The sequence below is a fragment of the Poecilia formosa genome, unplaced genomic scaffold (genome assembly GCF_000485575.1).
Source record: "Poecilia formosa unplaced genomic scaffold, Poecilia_formosa-5.1.2 Scaffold120, whole genome shotgun sequence".
NCBI lineage: Eukaryota > Metazoa > Chordata > Actinopteri > Cyprinodontiformes > Poeciliidae > Poecilia > Poecilia formosa.
In genome coordinates, this window is record NW_006800059.1 from 517,293 (window position 1) to 538,065 (window position 20,773).

At 36.8% G+C, this 20,773-nt stretch overlaps 3 protein-coding genes across 4 annotated transcripts; 1 reads left to right on the forward strand and 2 right to left on the reverse strand.

Moving 5' to 3' along the window:
• The first annotated feature begins 1,029 nt into the window (after positions 1–1,029).
• LOC103144057 (uncharacterized) lies at positions 1,030–10,207 on the forward strand. The gene is made up of 12 exons (XM_016675696.1): positions 1,030–1,365; positions 3,154–3,406; positions 3,501–3,615; positions 3,713–3,808; positions 3,893–4,028; positions 4,101–4,246; positions 6,702–6,816; positions 8,159–8,408; positions 8,514–8,628; positions 8,732–8,827; positions 9,030–9,159; positions 9,227–10,207. The coding sequence occupies exons 1-12, from the start codon at positions 1,309–1,311 to the stop codon at positions 9,395–9,397; spliced, it is 1,680 nt and encodes a 559-aa protein (XP_016531182.1). The 5' UTR covers positions 1,030–1,308; the 3' UTR covers positions 9,398–10,207.
• Positions 9,786–15,319, reverse strand: LOC103144004 (cell division control protein 42 homolog). 2 transcript variants are annotated; one of them, XM_007560752.2, is made up of 6 exons: positions 15,211–15,319; positions 14,517–14,657; positions 14,363–14,435; positions 13,523–13,632; positions 11,780–11,977; positions 9,786–10,974 (listed from the first exon to the last, which is right to left on the reverse strand). In XM_007560752.2, the coding sequence occupies exons 2-6, from the start codon at positions 14,619–14,621 to the stop codon at positions 10,885–10,887; spliced, it is 576 nt and encodes a 191-aa protein (XP_007560814.1). In that variant the 5' UTR covers positions 14,622–14,657; positions 15,211–15,319; the 3' UTR covers positions 9,786–10,884. The 2 variants fall into 2 exon arrangements, with proteins under 2 accessions (XP_007560814.1, XP_007560813.1); XM_007560751.2 differs by lacking the exon at positions 9,786–10,974 and adding an exon at positions 11,073–11,619.
• Positions 15,320–17,930: 2,611 nt separating this feature from the next.
• On the reverse strand, positions 17,931–20,729 carry LOC103144005 (CMRF35-like molecule 3). Its single transcript, XM_007560753.2, has 4 exons — positions 20,579–20,729; positions 20,127–20,492; positions 18,919–18,970; positions 17,931–18,756 (listed from the first exon to the last, which is right to left on the reverse strand). The coding sequence occupies exons 1-4, from the start codon at positions 20,613–20,615 to the stop codon at positions 18,633–18,635; spliced, it is 579 nt and encodes a 192-aa protein (XP_007560815.1). The 5' UTR covers positions 20,616–20,729; the 3' UTR covers positions 17,931–18,632.
• Positions 20,730–20,773: the final 44 nt, after the last annotated feature.

A 20,773-nucleotide genomic window follows, 5' to 3' on the forward strand; every position in this document is an offset into this window, starting at 1 on the left:
TCATCAAGGGGCAGCATGAGACCCTTTCCCCCCCATTCCCTGTCCTCCACCACCACCACCCACCATCTGAATGACAATGACTCGTGCATTACCTCCCACAAAGCCCGCCTCTGGTCTGCACCACTGAAGTGCTCTAAAACAGTCTAAAGCTGCCCCCCTGGTCTCTATTTAATGTACAGTCACAAATATCTATTTTAAAATGCACACAGTTACACCTTTAAAGAGCCCCAGCAAAGCTTATTTCTACATTCTTAACTCTTTGATGCAGAAACTGGTTGAAAATCTTTCTATTAATTGCTTATTTTGGTTTGTTTGTGTAAGGTGCATGGAACTGCACACGACAGCGAGATTTTATTAACCATTTAGACTAGTAATACAAAAAAAGAAACAATCAAAACCATCAGATGACTTTATTCCCTCGTGAAATACCATGTTTGTATTTATATAAAAATAGTCTAAATAATTCATCCATCCATTTATTTTCTATACACCCTTGTCACTAGTGGGGTCAGGAGGAGTGCTGGTGCCTATCTCCAACTAACGTTCTGGGCGAGAGGCGGGGTACACCCTGGACAGGTCACCAGTCTGTCGCAGGGCAGTCTAAATAATTTGAATGCAAGTTTGTCTGTCTTTCCATGTTACTGAAAGTTTTTGTTGATGTCTTAGAAGGGATAGAAAGAGATGAAATATTTTATCTGTTCTGCTTTTGAATTTTGCACACGTTTGTGGTGCATTGGCATTGTAAAGAAAAAGATATAAAACTTCAGATATCTCACTAACGAGATATTATGGAGAACCCTTGCAAACTAAATTATTTAGTAGAATTTGATTATAGTAGGTGTGTTTGTGAATGTGTGCATAATATAGAAGAATGGCATACAAAATTGTGCATAAGCACGTATGTGTTTTTACGTTTGTATGTGTGAGTGCATGTTTAGATAGAATTTATGGTAGGATGTGGATAAATATTTAGACCGTCACGAACCACACTCCATACCAGTAAGTGGCGGTAATGCTACTAACAGTTTGTTGCCAACCGCCAGTAAAACCGATAACAAAAAGAAGAAGATAAAACTACACAACGTAGTTGAGGAGTTGTCTGGAAAAGGTAACGCTAAAAATGTTACCTGTTTCCGTGTTTATTCTCTTTTTGAATTTAGAGGGTTTTTAGGTTTTTATCTCGGCTTTTACTGCACTTCCGTGTTTGTTCCTGAGTGACGCTTTCTCTTTTACCGCGGTGTCTGCTGCTGATTCAGTAGACAGACCTCCGTAAAACACATCAGGTTTGGACGTGTTTTTGGAACGAAAATGGGAACAAAATACAGCGTAAACTCATCTTCGTCGACACGAAGTTCTGGAGAACCTGTAAGTTTGTTTGAGACACCGGAACACACGCCGCCACTCACAACAGCTCTTCTGAACTTAAGTTACTCATCACTACCCACATGGGACTCAGAGCCACTGACAATAAATAAATAAATTCTCATTTTTTGTTTATGAGATTAAATTCAGTTCTGAGGCCCCGTGGAGCTCTCCACACAAGGAAAAAGTCACGTTAAATCTTGTTTTTGCTTTAATAATTAAAGCGTAAATGTTGTCCCAGTGTGTGAGCCGACCTGTGAGAAATACGTTATTGCTAATAGAGATATTCTGAGGACTTTTCCGTCCAACAATATCAGCCAGTGGTATGTGGGCCACTGTGGACGGGAAATACCTCCGTTAAGTGAGTCAGTCTCTCTGGTTCAGACTTCTCCGCCATTTTTCCAGGCAGCAGAGATAATATTCCACAGTAACATGTTCGATGGAAAATATGTTTAAAGTTCTGTTCTTTGGTCCTGCTCTGCATTATGAAGCCTCCTTATAAATTGGAGGATTATAGACTTGTAAAATGGAAGATTGTGGTCACATTGATAACATAGACTATTCAGTGATAATGTTACGACATTTATCTACTATATGCAACAAACTCATTTTTAGTAGACGTTTTAAAGCAAATGTGTTTTTTGCAAAAGAATTACTGTGTCCAAAACACAGTATGTGAAGAAAACTGGAAATGAATTTTAAAATCTAAAATAGTAAGATGTGAAATGTAATGGTTCCGAAAATGTAACTTTGTTGTACCTAGATGGTGCTAAAAAATAAAAAAAAGTTTTAAAAGTAATGAAGTGTAGTGGGAACAAATGTCTTCCCACTTAGGTAAAGTCTTGCACAATTTCTGTTATCAGGTTTTTAACCATCACATGTTCTATGGACTGAAGGTCTGGCAGAACCTGTCGGTCCTGGATGTGAAGCTGCTCTCCCTACAGGGGTTTGCACACCAAAACCAAAGGAGTTCAGGAGTTTTGGTTTAGTATTTTGCAATTGTGAAACAGAAAATTTATGCGAGATTTAAAGAAAGAAAAAGTAAATCAAGAAAATCTCACTACGACAATTGACTTTTTACAAATAATCAGATGAACTACTTATGCTTGGCAAGCAAGGCATGATTGAAATCGAATAAAAAAAATGGTTCAGTGAAGAATTTCCTTATGACTGTGCGCACTTATGCTACCAAATTATAGAAACTATTTCACTTTTTGCAGCTTTACCTTTGCAGTTGAATAGCACAGGATAAATATTGCGTTTAAATCTGAAATGATTTATCTTTGTCCCATTTCTTTCCATCGTTGTGATGTGTATAAACACCTAGCGTTTGGAGAGTGGTATGTGGACCTTTTGTATCCGCTGTATAGGTTATACCAAAAAATAAATTAATTAGAATTATAATATACTTTTTATTTTATTGAAGATGTGTTCAGGATACAGCAACAGACTTTCAAACAGAGGGATGAAGATTGATTAAAAAAAAGGAGCACATATTATAAATAAAATAAACAAATGTTGCAACTAATTGAAACTTCCCAGGTTTACTCTAAATTTCCCACTTAAGTTTTAGCAATTGATGAGTGGACATTTATTTTGTGTACTTCCAGGTTGAAGTTGTTACTGTCCTAATACAGTAAAGAATAAAAAAAGAAATAATAATAATAAAAAAAAACTTCTTGTGTTTTTCTTGAAGATTGCAGTCTGCAGTACAAAGAAAATCCATAAATCCTTAATCTAATGTCTGTGAATGAAATCGAACAATTAAAAAAAAAGTTTTTGTCTTGTCAGGTCATCCCTCTTCCGTTGGAAATATTGGAGGAAATCTTCCTAAATTTGCCCCCCCAACACGTGGTGTGTGTGTGTCGATTAGTGTGCCGCCAGTGGAAAGTTGTGGCCGACAGCGAGTCTTTCTGGAGAGAAAGATGTAGGAGAGAGGGATATCACCTCCGTGATCCTTCCAGAGTACCCAGCAACAACTGGAGGTTGTTTTACTTCTTGTGCAAGAAGAGGAGAAATCTCATAAAGAATCCAAGAGCAGAAGGTGAAAATTAAAAAAGTATTTAATGTTATGCAGTAGCATTACTTTTCTGCTACATCTTAGAAAAGCCACAGATACTCATCTTTTGTTTTCTTAGATGAATTTCAAAGTTGGAGAATACTGAAGAACGGTGGAGATAAGTGGACCATAGAGGGATCTAAGGTGCAACATTCAAATCCAGCAGTCCAGAAAAACTATGTGACCTCGTTTGAGTAAGAAATCACCAGCGCTAGAAATGTTTCATGTGTTGATACAAATGAACTTGTAATTACTAATTACCGGTAAGTGAATACAACTTTTTGTCTGCAGTTGGTGCACAAAAGTGCAGGTGATTGATCTGATGAAGGAAGGTTACAGCCCATCATTTATGGATGAGTTCCAGCCGCCTATCCGGATATCTGACTGGTGAGAAAAATTAACATAAATTATCTATGATTTTTTTTTTCTCAAATGAAGAGAAAACTTTAACTTATATTTGTCCGTTGTCAGGTATGGGGCGCGTTCGGATTGTGGAAGCATTTACATTATTTCTGTACAGCTATTAGATCACAAGAAAAATGTTCTGAAGAACTTCAGGCCTCAGGACGTTACTATTCCACAGTGGAATGATGAGCAGTGGCATCAAGTATGTTACAAAGATCAATGGAGCTGCAGAGGAAGATAAGTTCATGTTACTGATCTTATTTCTGTCTTTCAGATGGAGTATGTGTTCAAGGACTACGGACCAGGAGTGAGATATGTCCGTTTCACCCATGGTGGCAAAGACACACAGTTCTGGGCAGGATGGTATGGCATTCGTGTAACGGAGAGCTGCGTTGAAATTTGTCCAGCATTGGACAGCTAGCTTATTTACGCAACTCTGTTAGGAAGACACCTCTGAACATCTTTGAGTACTTGAGTTAGGAAAAATCTTAACCTTTTGTCCTTCTAAGCTATCTTAACTCAGACATTCTGTAATGTACTGACAAAAAATGTAATTCAGGAAGGATTTTATTCTTATATTATCTTCAGATGGCAATTTTTTTATTATTTTGTGAAATGACCTCCACACACATGCTTCAAAATATGTCTAAATCGTACAAGGATGCTTTGCTATGCATAAAGTGAGTTAATTCTTTTTATAACTTGAATGTTAAAGGTTTGCATTTAGTTGTTTGTAGATTTCTCTGTTACTAGAACTGGACACACTGACGTACTCCTGAACTTTGTCAACTTACTTAATCAAAAGTCCATTTGTCAATTAAACAGTTACTAACACAAACAATGCAACATAAATAGTTGGAATTGCTTCAAGACTGTTTAAAATGTATGTATCTAACCTGTTCTGGAAGACAACACCACTACCTTTATTCTTTTTCTAATTTGCACATTTATTTTTTACAAACCGCTGTGTATTAAATGCAACCATTTGCTTTTTCTGACATATTAACTGAATATGTATTCATGGTTATGATGCCTTTAAGTATGTGGTGTTATGAATGAAGAGAAACGTCAAACTTTGCACTTTATGTAAATGCGTATACTTGGTTTGCAAAAAAACAGCCTCGTGTTATGCAGCTGTCAAAGCGGCGTCCCTTTAAAAACAATGTTAATAGTATACTGCAATTTGAAATGAATATTTTACCACGTCCTTGTTAAAAGTGGATCATAATAGGGCAAGTTTGTAAACACAGATCTCTGCAATGTTAGATAGATGTTACTTTTGAAACCTGTGTGAAGAATTCATTATCACAGTTTTTGTGGCAGCATAATATGACAATATGATCAAGCAGAGAGTTCACAAAAGCTTCCGATTCAATAAAAGGTTTTGGCATAATAAACCATTGTTGCAGTCATTGTACTGTTTCAAAACACACTGATTCTCAAGTTTTTAAACAGTTATATTTTTCCCCATCGTGTGTGTTATGAATCATGGTTAAAACTCAGTTTTCACATGTTAAGTTTCTCAAAACATTATGTAAATTTTGATTTTGTAAATCTGACCATTTATCATGGATATTTGTCTTTTAACTGTGTGATGTGGGTCAAAAGCATTTTGGGTTTCCTTCACAACCTTCTCACAATAGATTCTTGAGAATTCTGGTCAATTCCTGCTGACGGAGTTGGTCGATTTGCACCTTTTGGACCAAAGCCGGTTTATCTCTGGGACACAAAGTACCCACCATCTGGAGGTTGTTTTACTACTTGTGCAAGATGAGAAGTTGAAATGCTTTAAAATTAACTTTACATAATGCTGTGCAATGTATTGTATTTCTTTCAATACCGAAAACTCAGTTTTGGAGAAAATGAAACAATACAACATGTCATATTAGTATGATGGAGACAAGAGACAGAAATCAGACTAATGTTAGAGGAATTTAGGAAAAGTTAACATTTAATAAATATATAAAACTTAATGTGGATCTAACAGCAGCATGCAGCCTCTAACTCAATGCAATGACAGCCACATCCAGCGCCAGATTCACCCAATATCTGGAAACGACAGCAATAAAATACTGACTCAAAGCATATCACTCAAATTGGCGGAAATTTGTCTCTGGAAAGCCGTCACACTAGGAGAATCACATTTATATATTCATAAACATGATCCGGGAGTGTTTAGTGTGCATAAGTCACAACTAGGAGATGTGATGATCTTATATATCCTATGTATAAATTTAAAATGTAATCTGGTGGTCGGCGTTTACTTTAAGCCAGTGGTTCCCAATGTGTGAGGCGCGCCCCCTAGGGGCGGCGCAGTGCCATTGCAGGGGGGCGCGTTGAATGAAAAACAAAAAACAAACAAACTCTCAGGGAGCTGTTCATGTTTTAACCCCATTTTGCACAGAAGCTTTTTTTTTAATGTATTATTGATAGGAAAGTTGAATATTGTAAGAAACAAAAAAATAAATATGCTTGAAATAACACTGACAGCAAAGAATACTCTTCTACAGTATAGAACTTAAAAAAACAAACAAACAAAAAAAAACAGTTAAAAAAGTGTTTCACTGTAAATATGGTTTGTAGTTTGTTTTGTTGCAACCTGAAGTGTGAAATAAACCAGAAGAAAATCTTTAAGCTAATCTTAGAACAGGAACTGTTACGCACTGATGCACGTATTTATGAGGCGGAGTTGAAGAGGAGCTGAGCTCATGAGGAGAAACTTCCGGAAAGATATTCGCAAGGTGCTAAGTTATATATTATATATTAGAAACTCATCTGCAGGACACAGGCTTGTATTTTAGGTTTAGAGTGGTATTATGCTGACGTAATAGCCACCAAAACGGTTTTCGTACGAAAGTCTCAAGTCTTGACGATTTATTCCAGATGAGACGAGCAAAGCGACAGTAACTATGGGTGAAGCGCTCAGCTCTAAATTACCGGTCAGACAGAATTCACCTTCTCCTAAATCGGGTTGGGATTCAACTGAGCATGTAAGTAAAACAAACATTATAATGCACACAATGTTAAAGTGTAAATGTTCTTAGGACAAATGCAATTAGCAATGACCACTTCAGTGGCATAAGCTTGATAAGGCAACGTGAAATAAAGACGTTGCTTTCAAATTATGAAAACATTCATAATTTGAATGTTTTCAGCGGCAATTGACAAAGAAGTAAAGCTTTGATCGCGGTATTAAATGTTACCATAACATTTGTTCATTGGTTTATTGCAAAAATATTTTTGACGTGCTTAAAAAAATAAAAAGTTAGATTTGTAAAAAAACTTGATATTTCTACATTATTTTTGTTAACCTCTGAGATCTTATTTCCTATCAAAACAAGTTTCTTGGTTAAAAGAAAAATAATTTAATGCTTAGAAATGTTCCAGTGATGGCTGAAAGAAAACAATCACATATCTCAGAAGAGCTAACTTAGCTATAGGCTGCACTTCACTTAGTCATCCATCCTCCGTCTAGGCAGATACATTCAGATCTCCAGTTAGCATCCATCCATCCATCCATCCATTTTCTATAACACCCTTGTCCCTTAGTAGGGTGGGGAGGTGCTGGTGCCGATCTCGTTCCGGGCGAGAGGCGGGTTACGCCCTGGGCAGGTCGCCAGTCTGTCTCAGCAGTTAGCATAATCATCAAAGTGAAAAAAGAAAGAAAAAAAAAAAAGCATCCTCCATGAAAAGCCAGGTTGTGGTGTATCTTTATCCATTCAGATTATTGATTTGATAATAATCACTGATTATTTATTTACTGTTGACAGACATAGTGAATGCAAATTAAAGTATGAGTCAGTATAGAAACAAGCTATGTTTATACTTAGCCTGTATAATTGCATACATAATCATGTGAAAAGAAATGTCATAGCTTGAACTAAAATGTTCCAGTATATATGCAATTAACATAGATCCTCCACAAAAATATAGATTTTTTTTTTGCATTTTGCCTAGATGGACATATTAAGTTTCTGCATTTACTTACTACTACTTTTAAAAATGGCACACCACAGGAAAAAAAAAACACTCAGATGTTTTGCTAAACTAAATATTGTATTTCATAACTTGAATCCAGATCTCTAAAAAACCTTACCTTACAACATAGTTTGGCAAACCTTCAGAAATGGAGGGGGACCGTGTTGGCGGCACACAGGTGTGTAAGCGTGTGTGTGCGTGTGGTGAACTCTTGAGTTTTAAAATTTGTTTTGCTACAAACTTTTGTTGTCTGTTTGTTGTTTTAATGAAGTTGAATTGAGCAAATCTAAAATACGCAATTTTCCCCTAATATTTAAAAACTTGAGCTAATAATTCTGTTTTCTGTCATGCTAGGCTTTTCATGTTCCCTTGGACATCCTTGAGGAAATCTTCCTAAATCTGCCTGCCCACCTGGTGGTTTGTGTGTGTCGATTAGTTTGCCATCATTGGAAAGATGTCGCAGATAATGAGTCTCTCTGGAGACAAAGGTGCAGAAGAGAAGGGTATAATCTGCACGAATCTTCTAAAGTACCCAGCGACTGGAGGTTCTTTTACTTCATGTGCAAGAAGAGGAGAAATCTCATAAAAAATCCAAGAGGGGAAGGTGAACAGATGTTAACTTACGGGGAGGTGGAGCAAATGCCATGTTTTCTGCTTCATAAAAAAATGCACTTTGATAAACAATTATTAATTCCTATTGATTATGCAGATGAATTACAGGGTTGGACGATAGTAAGGAATGGCGGTGATGGATGGAGAGTAGAGAAACCGATGGCACTTCACCCAAATACAGAAGTACAAACAAACTTTGTAACTTCCTTCAGGTAATTAACTCAAAAATTTTGTAAATGTGGTAATAATTTCTCATGGTTTTTATGAAAGTTGTAATATACAGGAGAGCATGTAAATCCTCACCGTTGTTTGCAGAACGTGCACAAAGTCACAGCTCATTGATTTGGTGAAGGAGGGCTACAGCCAGGCTTTTATGGACGAGATCCAGCCCCACATCAAGGTGTCCGACTGGTGAGAGAAACACCTCAGCTCAGAGAGTAATTACAAAGATTTAGGTAGAATTCAATTTAAAATATGTTTTGTGACTCATCCACACCTAGATGCATCCAAGCTCATTACACCCAAATGGCAATGTCTTATAATCTAGATTTATGCAAAAACAATTTCCATACCCTTGCTGGATCCGAACCGAAAATGGTGTTTGTGTCATTAGGTACGCACCTCGATGCAACTGTAAGTACAACATGTCCGTCAAGCTTCTGCACAGCAACAATAGGGTTATTCAGGAATTTACTCCCGAGACTATTCACCTACTCGAACAAGAAAATCACAGGTGGAAACAGGTATGCACAAAGTGGAGAGACGAAACCTGAGAAATCCTTTGCATAACATCCTTCATTTGTCCCCCAGATGATCCACGTGTTTAAGGACTACGGACCCGGAGTCAGATACGTCTACTTTGAGCACGGCGGTAGAGATTCTGTGTTCTGGGCGGGATGGTATGGGATTCGCTTAACAGAAACATCCATTGAATTATGTCCAGCACTGGACAAACAGAATTATGAATCCAATAGTGGTTAAGAAAACGGGTTTTAACTACCACTCTACTACAACATTACTCTTTTGGCCTTTAACCTGAGAAACATGCTGTAAAACAGACATCTAATCTTGATCATCTTAAACTGTAACAAGCCTATATTAAAACCCAATATTTACAAGATTGTTGATTTTTGTACTTTTAAATCTGGTATATTTGGAATGTTCTCAGTCTGAAACTTTCTAGTAACTACTGCTTTAACAATTATGTAACCCAGTGTAGTCATGTTTTTAAATGCTCGTTCACACTGCTCTCAATGTGCTATTAAATTTTTGTACAGTTGTATTGTTGCCGCCACTTTTTTTTGTCCACGTGTGTAAAAATGTAAATAATTTCCCCTTTGTAATTATCAAGACACAGAACAACATGTTATTTGAAGATTTAATCATAATACTGGTTTATTGTGCTTTTTTTTTATCACAAGCAAGACACAGTACAACTTTGTCAAGTTGAATACAATGAAAAAACATCTTTCAGGTTAAATTGACTTCAGCGCCATCTCAGCTTCTCAAAACCTCATGAGTAATGCACAATTTCATTCAGTAAATAAGTTATTCTTACTATATTTACAAGTCACTTCAACAATTCACCTTAAAAATTCGGCATGGAAAAGACATGTCATTGGTTCAGTCCTTTAACATCAAGCTGTTACTGATGAGATGCAGGCAATGTTGAGGTTACCAAATAACTGAACTCGTTGTAAAACTTTGGCCTGTAAACTAAGATACCCAAGTCACCACAATGAAGATTTAAGCTTGACCTAAATGCTGTGAAAATTTCTCTGGCAAAAAAAATATGTTCAAATCAATATTTCTACAATTGGAAGTGAAATACATTTCCTGCCTAATTTCTCAGGCCATGTCTTGGAAAAACGAGGGCAAAGATGGAGAATTAAGTAAAGAAAAAAAAAATCATCCACTGCATGCCTTAGAACTTCCTGAAGGCCATGTTGGAATGATTAAAAGACATTTTAAATCTTAAAACACAAAATAAGGAATATTATTGCTAATGCAAAAGCTGGTGATAGAAGAATGTTGCAGTTTGAAACACGTTTAAAGTCATATTTTTAAACAAAATACAAAACGATGCGAGCATTCCAATTTTGTGACACATGAAACAAGAACTTTTTTGTGGAGAAAACAAGTTAATTTAATCTGTTCTCCTGACATTTCTCCATAAAAAGCAACACTGAGGTCAAACAGGAGTTATTTCAAAGTGTCATCTCCAGCTGGTTGTTGGTTTAACCAGTCAAGAGTTCATATCGTTTCTGACCAGTGGTATCAAATGACCCAGCACAGAATAACCGAAGTTTAAAAATCATTTAACACATTAAATGTTTTTATGTTATGTCTGTGGGAAGGCTAAAATCTCATGACATCTCAAATAACGGTGGAATGTCCTTGTGCAGAAAGCCGTATCAGTACTGTTAACCTGGTTTTGGAAAACGGTCTGAAGAAAGCAGCGAAAGACCTTAGAGCAGAACACATTTAGGCCTTTTCTTAGGTTCGGGAGGCTCCAGGGCGGCTAGTATTGCCTCATCAAACACATTCTTTAATCCTTTCTGTGGAAACAAAATGTTGTTATTCAAAACAAAGCTACCTCCAAGTGCAAATTAATCTCAACTGAACTGTATGAGCAGAAGAAAGCCAAGTAGAAATTGAGTGAGGCAATCAAAATCTTCCTTTATTCAAACATTAAACAAGATTCTCCTCATGATCAAGCCGTCTAATGACAAAGGTCAGTGGAAAATTTTGATGCAACAGTCGAGAAAAACTCTCAGTCCAAGACAGAGGACAGCTTAGATGGATTTGTGGAATATAACATAAGTTCAATACTGAGAGAACATAATGTGCTTTAAAAAGAAAATCTTAGTCATGTCCAGTTATAGATAGATGAAAAGGAGACTGAAAGGTTGGCACTCGTATCATCTTAGGCAGCGTGAATAACTATGATTAGGCCAAGTTGAGAAGAGAGCACACAGGAACAGAAGAAAAAAAGGTTGATGGGCACAGAGTTTTTAACTTCGAAAGAGTTTGTGGTTATTTCAGTGAGAGACGTTTCTTTACAATGAAAAAGCAGCAGACAATCAAGAGGCAAAGCAAGATGCAAGAAGACATCAGAACAAGCAGCATTTTCTCTTTCTCTGAGTTTCAGGGGGCTCTAAAGCGGCTAGGATAGCCTCATCAAATACGTTCTTCAGTCCCCGCTACAGGAAAAGACAAAGAAAGGAGAAACACACGGACACATACAGTGTTAGATGGCGTTTAGAGCCGAAAGCTGTTAGCAAAAGACAAGACAAAGTATTTCTAGCATTGCTGTTGAAAGGATGGCAAACATGCAGGGTTCAGAGTAGAAACAGGTCTTACCTGAGTCAGGGCTGAGCACTCCACGTATTTGACTGCCTTAAGGTCTCGAGCCAGCTTTTCTGCCGTCTCAGGGGTGATTGGCTTCTGTTTGTTCTTGGCCAACTTCTCCACTGTGGAGGGGTCATCGCGGAGGTCAATCTGAGTGCCTACCAACAGGAACGGGGTCTTGGGACAATGGTGGGTGATTTCAGGAACCCACTGGAGAAGGAAAAGGACAAATAAAAATGTTACTCTGGCTAAACAACAGTGTCAGAAGCACACAGATGTTTCCATAAATAATGCACTTGTCGCTCAATTTGCAAAAGATGTCACGAATAAGTGCTCCAAAAGCTCAATAATTGAAATGTTGATTTCAGTTATTAAATAAAAGAAATACTGTTTTTTTCTTATGAACAGATATAAAAACATTGAGAACATTCTGTGTCAAGTACAAATGACATGCATTACTTAAGACTTTAGCTACACAGTCTGATACTGTTGATCTCAAAACCTGTATTTTAATTTAAGACTGTAAACATTTTCTAATCCTTCACAATCTAACATATTACCCATCCCTAGTGATGAAGCCTTTTTTGTTATTTTAGAATTGTTCTCTCAATATTTCCCTTTTCACAAGAAGGAAACTAGTAAACTATTTAGATGCTTAATAGTTTTTCTTTTCTTCTCCTTTAACCCAGACTCTACTGTTTCCTGTGGGTAAAAGTGATATCTGTTTAATAATATGTTTGCACAATGTACAGTCACAGGGGAAATTATTGGTTTATTTAAAATAGGTAAGATAATTATAGTAGAAAGTGCATACACAATTGTGTTTGGGAGCTTCTTTTTATTTTTCCCACTGAATGTCTAGTATTTATTATACTGCCATGACAGAGTGACAGTTTTTAAGAAACGTAAAAAAAAACAAAAAAACAAACACGTTTATAAAAGTTACTGCAGCTTTAAATACCAAACATGTTACTTGATGAAGAAAAAGGAAATGCAAGTCATTGTGAAATAGAAATTCAGAGGCAATTTAGCAATATCTTCAACAATGTTTAACATTTGTTTTGCATCCGTCGTCCAGCTTGGACTTGGTTTGGGGATCGTACAATTGCTCCTTGAAATCTGGGAGCTGACAGTGCAAGTAAAAGCTATCAACTGAAAGCCTTGAAGCATGTCTGGGATGACTATGGGAGACAGATGGGTGCAGCGTCGCTCATGGTACAGACAGAACGCAAGCAGCCAGACTTCCTCAAAGCAAGCGCTTGCAGGTTTGGCACATTGCAGAAGCCATATTAGGTTATCAGTTCCAGGCGAAACTGGACAATTGTCTTCTGGAACAAACTGGGCTTTAATGAGTTTAATTAAGCACAAACTGGTCTGCATAATATGAGAGGGTTTGAATTTAGCCTGAGACATTGTAGGTCAAGTTTATTTATCTGATCTGCTCATGTTTTCTGAAGGCATTTAATATGTTTTTATTACAGTTTTGTAGATGACAGCACATGATTACAGAACTATCTGGGAAGGATTTAAGAAAGTAACTTCTTAAAGTCACTAGAATCACCTGGTGCTATGGACTAGAACAAATGGCAATTTAAGTTAGATATATTTAAAAATGAATGTAAAAACTCTTGAAAAACAGTTTGCATTAAGTCTATCTAAACCAGGAAATTAATTTAGAAATAATGAAAGAAGAGTTCAAATAGTTTTACAAAGATTTTTAGGTGTGAGCTTAAATTAGCTTTTTTTTTTGCTTACCTTTTCTTTAACATTCTCAAATGAGGAAGGGGAAACAACTGAGAAACAGACTAGGAAGACGTCGGTCTGAGGGTAGCTTAGTGGTCGTAACCTGTCGTAATCCTCCTGACCTACACACAGACAAGACAGAAATTGACATACCATACCTCAGAGCAAAGACACTAAATTAAAAAATTTCTAGAATTACGAAACTTTAAAAGCCATAGACCACAGGCAGTGCAGCAAACCTATGCTCTGTTTTACAGCATACAACAGAAAGCCTGTTTGGACATATACCAACGTTTTTTGCAATGTTAAAACCAAAGTAAAATAGGACACAAGAAGAGTTTCTGTGTCTATAGCTGTACAAACACACAACTGTGGAATTATCCCTATTCTTGCAATTGACTACAACTAATTATAATTTATGTTTATTAATGTCTCTAAACAATGTATCTGCACAGATCCTGTATAATTCAGTTCAGTTTATTTGTATAGCAGTAATTCTGATCATTTTACATGACAAAAATAGTCATAGTCATCTTTATCCATTAAACATATACATTCTGATGAAATTCATTGCAAATAATTAACGTCTAACCCTACACAGGAACATTTAAATTTACAAACCTGTAAGCTAATGCAAGATACAACCACAATCAAGTATAATCTACATTTTCATATTACATGCATGTCTTTAAATAATTCAATACAACCACATGCCAATTCCACACAGGGTTATCACAACTTGTAGTTAATTTGTGAGAAAGTGCAAATGGCGTTAAATTTAGCATAATGAAGAAAAAAAAACATTTTAATTAGCCTGTTAAGGGAAAAAAATAAAAATATATATATATATACCTGCTGTATCAAATAAGCCAAGGGTGTATGGTTCACCCCCGATCATTACAGTTACTGCATAGTTATCAAACACCTGCAATCAAAGAGTGAAATGGTCACAGACAGGTCATGCTTTTAAATTAATCTTTCAAACAGGCTGACCAATAAAACTTACTGTTGGTACATATTCAGAAGGGAACTTGTTGGTTGTGTATGAAATCAGTAAGCAGGTTTTTCCCACTGCTCCATCTCCAACCACAACACACTTGATAGTCTGCATCTCTGTGCTTTCGGTTGCTGCTGTCAATTACGTTAGCTGCAGGAAGAGGGGGAGGAGAAAGCTTACATTGATTACGACATACATCTTCGAATAAAGACAAACTCTAGACATAACTATGTGGTGCGTCCTGCCTTTTAAAATCCCGGTACAACTTGATAAACCGATGTGATGCCAAGAAAAGGCAGCAATGGGGTGTTCAGTCACACCCCATTATTATCAAAGCTGTCTTGAAGCTAACACTAGCTAAAGAACAATTACTTGTCCGCAAAATTACTTAGCTGTGTAGACTACTTAGGAGTAGTTCTACAGCATAAATATATGCTATTTAGTTGATTAGTTGAGTTATTAGCAAATGGAACATAAAACATTCGTTTGTATCGTTTGGCAAACTGCTACTGCAGTGCTGGCTAATGCCACATAGTGCTAACCAGTACGTTAGCTTAGCCACCAGTCGGTAACGATAGTTTAGGTCTCCGTGTATACTTTGCTGCTGCTAGCAAACTACAATATCCAAAACAATGACTGTAATAAACGCCCGCTCGTCAAATAACTTTAGATATATGTGTGGGCTTTGTATAAAGCTACGTACCTCCGTTTTTGTACTCGATAAGTTGGCTGTTTTCGCCGGGCGTTGGCACCAGCGACCTGAAACTTGGTTCAGTCAGATAGCCGAGCCCCTCACGTCCACTACACCAGTCAAGTTAGACTGAATAATCCCGGAAACGTTTTTCAAAATAAACCTCCTGTCAGCACACTATAAACTTACATGTTTCACAAAGTAGCAGCGAAAGCGACACCTAAATTGCGACATTAAATATAATTATATTTATATTATTATATTATATATTGTTATGTTATAAATAGATAATATTTTGTCCGTGGATGTGCCTTTTATTTCACAAACTGGAAACCATTCCCCAGATGCTCTTATTTTAAAAAGCGCCGTCCTTTCGTTATGTTGGCTGGCTTTGTTTAATGTCTTGCGAGTGGTTCCAAGTGGTTCCTGCAGCAGGGATGGTGATGTCACCTCAGCACCCCCACTGACCTTGCATCCTTCCCATAACTTTATTTATAGTATACAGATCCAAGTCATAACAAACCTCATGCCATAGCACTTGGGAAATCTCCAGTTGATGTCAAATATTCAGATTGATTCTAATTAGTCAAATCATTAGACCTCTGACCACTTCTCTGACCAGAGACCTCTTAGCTACATTATCCTCCTTCTCTGCAATTTGCATTATTTGGTTATTTCAACTCTTAACTCTATGTTTTCTCCTCATTTCTTTTCTTCTCAGAAGCTACATTAGGCCTGGTGTTCTGCATAGCAGTAACATCTTCCTGGTTGGGAGCATTAGGTAACAATGTTCTCCTCTTGCTATTAACTTTTACTGTTCTTTAACATAGGAAGTACTTCTCTTTCTTTTTTTTGTGTGTATGTTCTGTATTCTCAAGCCCATTATCAGCCATGACAGATGTATTTTTCTTTCCTCTATTGCTACATTGCAGCAAAGTGTATGTAGCAACATACGTGATGCATGTAGCAACATTTATGTTGCTACATGCTCAACCAGAAGGCATGAATGCTGAAAGTCAATGACTCAATAGGCTCCTTTGACAGAAAACATTTCAAACCACACAAAATCAAGCTGTTGTGTCAGCATCAGTAAATGTTATGACAGCAAATGATTTTTGACAGATTTTAAGGCATTTGAGTTACACTGATTTGTTTTTTTTAAATGTACAGAAAAAGAGTGATACAAAAGGAAATGCCCAATAAAATTGGGATCGCTTGCCTCAAGAGATGTTAATAGAGGTTTCTACATTTAGTAGTTGGCTTTTGAGCGATACATGCTGTCTTGAAGAAATGACAATTTACAACAAAGTGACAAGAAACACCTGAAAAAAGAAATAAAATGAACAATGACAAATTTTCTAGGTGATAAACAATATTCTAGTGAGTATGATTGAATTTACCCTAAATGTCTTGCTGGTATCTTTAAAAATTCCTGCTGGTTGTTAATTTCTACTGTTTATACTATAGTTTTGATAGCAAAATATATTTGTATCCTCAGGAAGCAAGTATGTATGTATGCTGCAACAGACCACAGAAAAATTGTTTTTCCTAAATGTATTGATTTTCTGCACTGTCAGAGGGCAGTGAAAGTGGACTGAGAACATTGTTTTCCTTTACTTGCAGGGAGATATCAGAAAATTGATCTCTTCAAGGCTACTAGAGGCAGAAAGAATGATTACATTGACAACTCAGCCTCTTAAAGCTTCAATTTAAGTGGTTGAGTGTTTTCTGTTTCAGTAACCTTCTTTGAATTTGGCTGGGAAAACAATATCCACAGCAGCTGACATTATTTAACCTCCACTTTTTTTTCTAGTGGCCTAGACATCTTTTGTTGATGCAGCCACTTCGCTCAGGCACATTACAAGCCACAAATGCAAAAAACAAACAAAAAGAGGAATTAATGTAAACCAGGCTGAATTGAATGGAATTGCTTTAATTTCATGTTCATGGTATTTCACACGATGAGATGCTATTATATTAGCATGGACCTTTTGGTATGTTAAAAATGACATCTGAACAAATGCACTGTAGAAAAAGCCCCAAATGCACCTCCTCCACATTTGGAGATTTAATAAAAAAAACAATACATATAGTTGTTATTATAAATAACCCATACATAAATTCAACAAAACAGTTTCACAAACTAAATATTTCACTACTTCTGTGTTGCACATAAAGAAAACAATTGATGCTTCTAAATCCAAGAATTAAGAGTAGATGTATTAGACTGCACAAGTAATTGTAATTGTGCAAAAATGTTAAGTAATCCAAACTAATGATAAACAATTTGATTGCAATGACTGGTTTATGACTTATGATTTTACTTGCATGTCCTGAGAGGCTGTGACATTACGCTATTACATTATATTATTACAGAATACTCTCAGGATGCAGGTTCTGTTATTCTGTAAAGTGAAACAAGTCAAAAGAGGATCAAAAACACACCTTAGCTCACAGGAATATTAACCAACTTTAACACTTTGAAAATAAAATGGTTTGTCAATTTAAGTACCCACATTAAAAAAATTTAACATCTTGATAGATCCTTTCCCATTGGATTGATATCCATCCATCTTCTTTACACCCTTGTCCCTTAGTGGGGTCGGGAGGGTTGCTGGTGCCTATCTCCAGCTAATGTTCCAGGCGAGAGGAGGGGTACACCCTGGACAGGTTGCCAGTCTGTCACAGGGCAACACAGAGACTCACAGGACAAACAACCATGCACACACACTCACACCTAGGGGCAATTTGGAGAGGCCAATTAACCTGACAGTAATATTTTTGGACTGTGGGAGGAAGCTGGAGTACCTGGAGAAAACCTACGCATGCAAAGGGAGACCATGCAAACTCCATGCAGAAAGACTGGGGCTGGGAATTGAACCCAGAACCTTCTTGCTGCAAGGCAACAGCTCTACCAATTATGCCACTGTGCAGCCCCTGGATTGATATCAACATTCAAATATGGATGTTGATATCATACATATTTGTATGTTACAAACATACATCATGCCAACATATTTTTGACACAAATGGAACCCCATACTCCTCCTGTGACAGCCCCCCTGCTGTTGCAGATGGCCTGGTAGAACTTTGGGGTTCTTGGTGTTCCCAAATGATACAGTAGGGACTCCCGGTACACCTGCCACTAAGAGGCTCTCCTGATCGGCGACTCCTGGGCTTACGCCAACCGGTACACCCGAGTTGTCACCAACATCCTTCTTTACTTTTATTTTTGTAATAAATGCCTTTGACAGGGCTTAAAACAATTGTTGGTGTTGTGTCTCCCCAGTTGTTATGATCTTTGAATCAGGATGTAACACTTACATTCACTCTAAATGAATGTCCACCACGTCTTGTTTAGCTGCTCCACTGTTCTTGATATCACAGATGACTGTTTATGCCTGTGCTTATGATTTACCCACAGACCAGCTCATTTACATATCAGTCATTTCTGGTTCTGGGTACCTTGAAGCCTCCATCCTCCAGACAACCACATGTGTCATTGCCAAACACCCCAATGTCACCAAAAAGAGGAACCACCTTAGAGATGCCCACAGACTAGAAACATAGAATAAAACATGCACTACAATTAGTTTACATTCTCTGTGCAGAGGACATCATTGTTTTTTAAGAATAGTTTTTTATAAATAAATTATAAATTGCTGAGTATACAATAATATGTTTTTCATAATTAATTTTTTAAATATTTTTAACACCCACCTGGTTTCCTGCTGTGCCAAGAAGCTACTTTTTGTTGTGCTTGGTGTTGTAGCTGCAGGGAATGACATATTGCATCAAAAATAAATTTACAATATTTGGTTAATAAACAAATTTCACAATATTATACCAGATATAAAACAGTTATGCTTGTTTCTTCAGCAGAAAATTCAGGATTTTATGGTGTTGGGACAGAATTTGGGTGGTTTTAATCAAACATTTGGTAAAAATCTGATCAAGCTTTGCCAAAATCTAAATCAAGCTAAAGTTTTTTCCAGCAGTTTACTTTGATCACTGAATCACTCAGAAGTCAACACATATGTTGAATATGAATTGTAATTCTGCTATTGTTAGTGATAGTCATTATAAAGTTGTCGTGGGCTGCAGTATTGCTCAGCTGTCTTTACTGTTGCTATGCCGTTCCTCAACATTTGGATGTAGACATCCAACCTAGCAACAGTAACAAAGGGTCTTAAACCAAATAGCAATCAAATCTTTGGTAACCTACACAAAACATTAGTCACTTTCTTGGGGGCTTAAAACGTTATAAAGTTAATTTTGATGTTTTAAACCAACCAAGGGCTGAGAGAATCCACATTAGGAATGGGATTGGACCAGAAGATACCAAAAATTTGATTGTCCCAGAATTTTTAAGAGTGGACCTTTCAAGAGTTTAATTTAAAGGTCACTGAGACATTTTTATTGCGCTATATTTACAAAGACATTTACTCAAGCCAAACTAGTAAAATTGTGTTTTTTGGGGGTTGTAAAATTAACAAGTCGTGTAATTAAATGACAAACACAGTCACATGTTTTGAATAAAATTACATTCTTAATGTTGTTTCTTCAAAACTTAAAAATATATTGAAAAACAATTACTAGAGTTTTATCATCAAGCACATATCCCCCACACAGATTTTAAAACAATACAAGACATCTTAAGATAAACACATTAACCTAAAAATGATTAAAATTGGATTTTCTGTTGAGCTATTGTTATTAGAGTATATGACAGCTGGCAACACCAACAGATCTTCTATGATTCCCCCCTGAGAAAAGACTTGAATTCAAGACTTTCTCTCAAAAAAATCCTAGATATTAGATTTTACAGGTTAACATCAACGTAGAGTCAAAGCAAAATCAATCAAAATTCAGTAGCGTGACTCCCCATCCTGTATGTTATAATGGAAAGTCTGTGTTGATTCAAATACCTGTTTGAGTGATGACAAGCCTGACACCTTTGAAGACGTTTCTTCCATATCTGGATATTACACACCAGTACTTATCTTCATCACTTTCCACGAGTGAAGTCATAGTTACGGTGAAGACTCCTGCTGCCCTATCATCGGCGATAAAGTACCTGTCATGTTGTGTTCTGCTGGTTGTTTTCACCAGCACTCTACACAGTTCATAAACTGATCCTTTGCACCAGTATTTGGGTCTTTCCTTGAACTGAAGGTCGTACTGACATGCGACTTTCACCAATCCACCGGGTGATGCCGTTACTTCTTCTGGCGCCAACAGATCAACTGAGTCCACTTTATCCTTCATTAGCAACAAGAGACATAGAAAAGGAACTGCGAAAGACAAAGTCGGTAACATTAAATGCTCAGACATTTTCATATTTCTTGTTATTAATCTGTTCCAGTGCTGAAATAATTACCGCAAATTTTGCTGGCAGAACAAGCTGAAGTTCTCATGGTGTGGCTACAGGGAACAATGTGAAGTGCGACAGCAAATTGGGCAACTCCAGGCTTCCTCTTATCCCTACTGATTATGCAACAAAGTTCTTCACAGGCTGGTTGACAAAGTTTATCTGTGTAAGTCTACTTTTGAATTTGAATTTGTTTATGTTGAG

Bases quoted from the DNA above. Each gene is read 5' to 3' on its own strand.
- LOC103144057 (XM_016675696.1), top strand. From the start codon at position 1,309: ATGGGAACAAAATACAGCGTAAACTCATCTTCGTCGACACGAAGTTCT. The intron at 1,366-3,153 runs GTAAGTTTGTTT...TTGTCTTGTCAG, and splicing joins CACGAAGTTCTGGAGAACCT to GTCATCCCTCTTCCGTTGGA. The intron at 4,247-6,701 runs GCTTATTTACGC...GTCTTGACGATT, and splicing joins TGTCCAGCATTGGACAGCTA to TATTCCAGATGAGACGAGCA.
- LOC103144004 (XM_007560752.2), bottom strand. From the start codon at position 14,621: ATGCAGACTATCAAGTGTGTTGTGGTTGGAGATGGAGCAGTGGGAAAA. The intron at 11,978-13,522 runs GTAAGCAAAAAA...TTCCTTCTCCAG, and splicing joins TTGAGAATGTTAAAGAAAAG to TGGGTTCCTGAAATCACCCA. The intron at 10,975-11,779 runs GTAAGACCTGTT...TTGTTTCCACAG, and splicing joins AGTGCTCAGCCCTGACTCAG to AAAGGATTAAAGAATGTGTT.
- LOC103144005 (XM_007560753.2), bottom strand. From the start codon at position 20,615: ATGAGAACTTCAGCTTGTTCTGCCAGCAAAATTTGCG. The intron at 20,493-20,578 runs GTAATTATTTCA...TGTCTTTCGCAG, and splicing joins TTCTGCCAGCAAAATTTGCG to TTCCTTTTCTATGTCTCTTG. The intron at 18,757-18,918 runs GTGGGTGTTAAA...CTATGTTTCTAG, and splicing joins TTGGCACAGCAGGAAACCAG to TCTGTGGGCATCTCTAAGGT.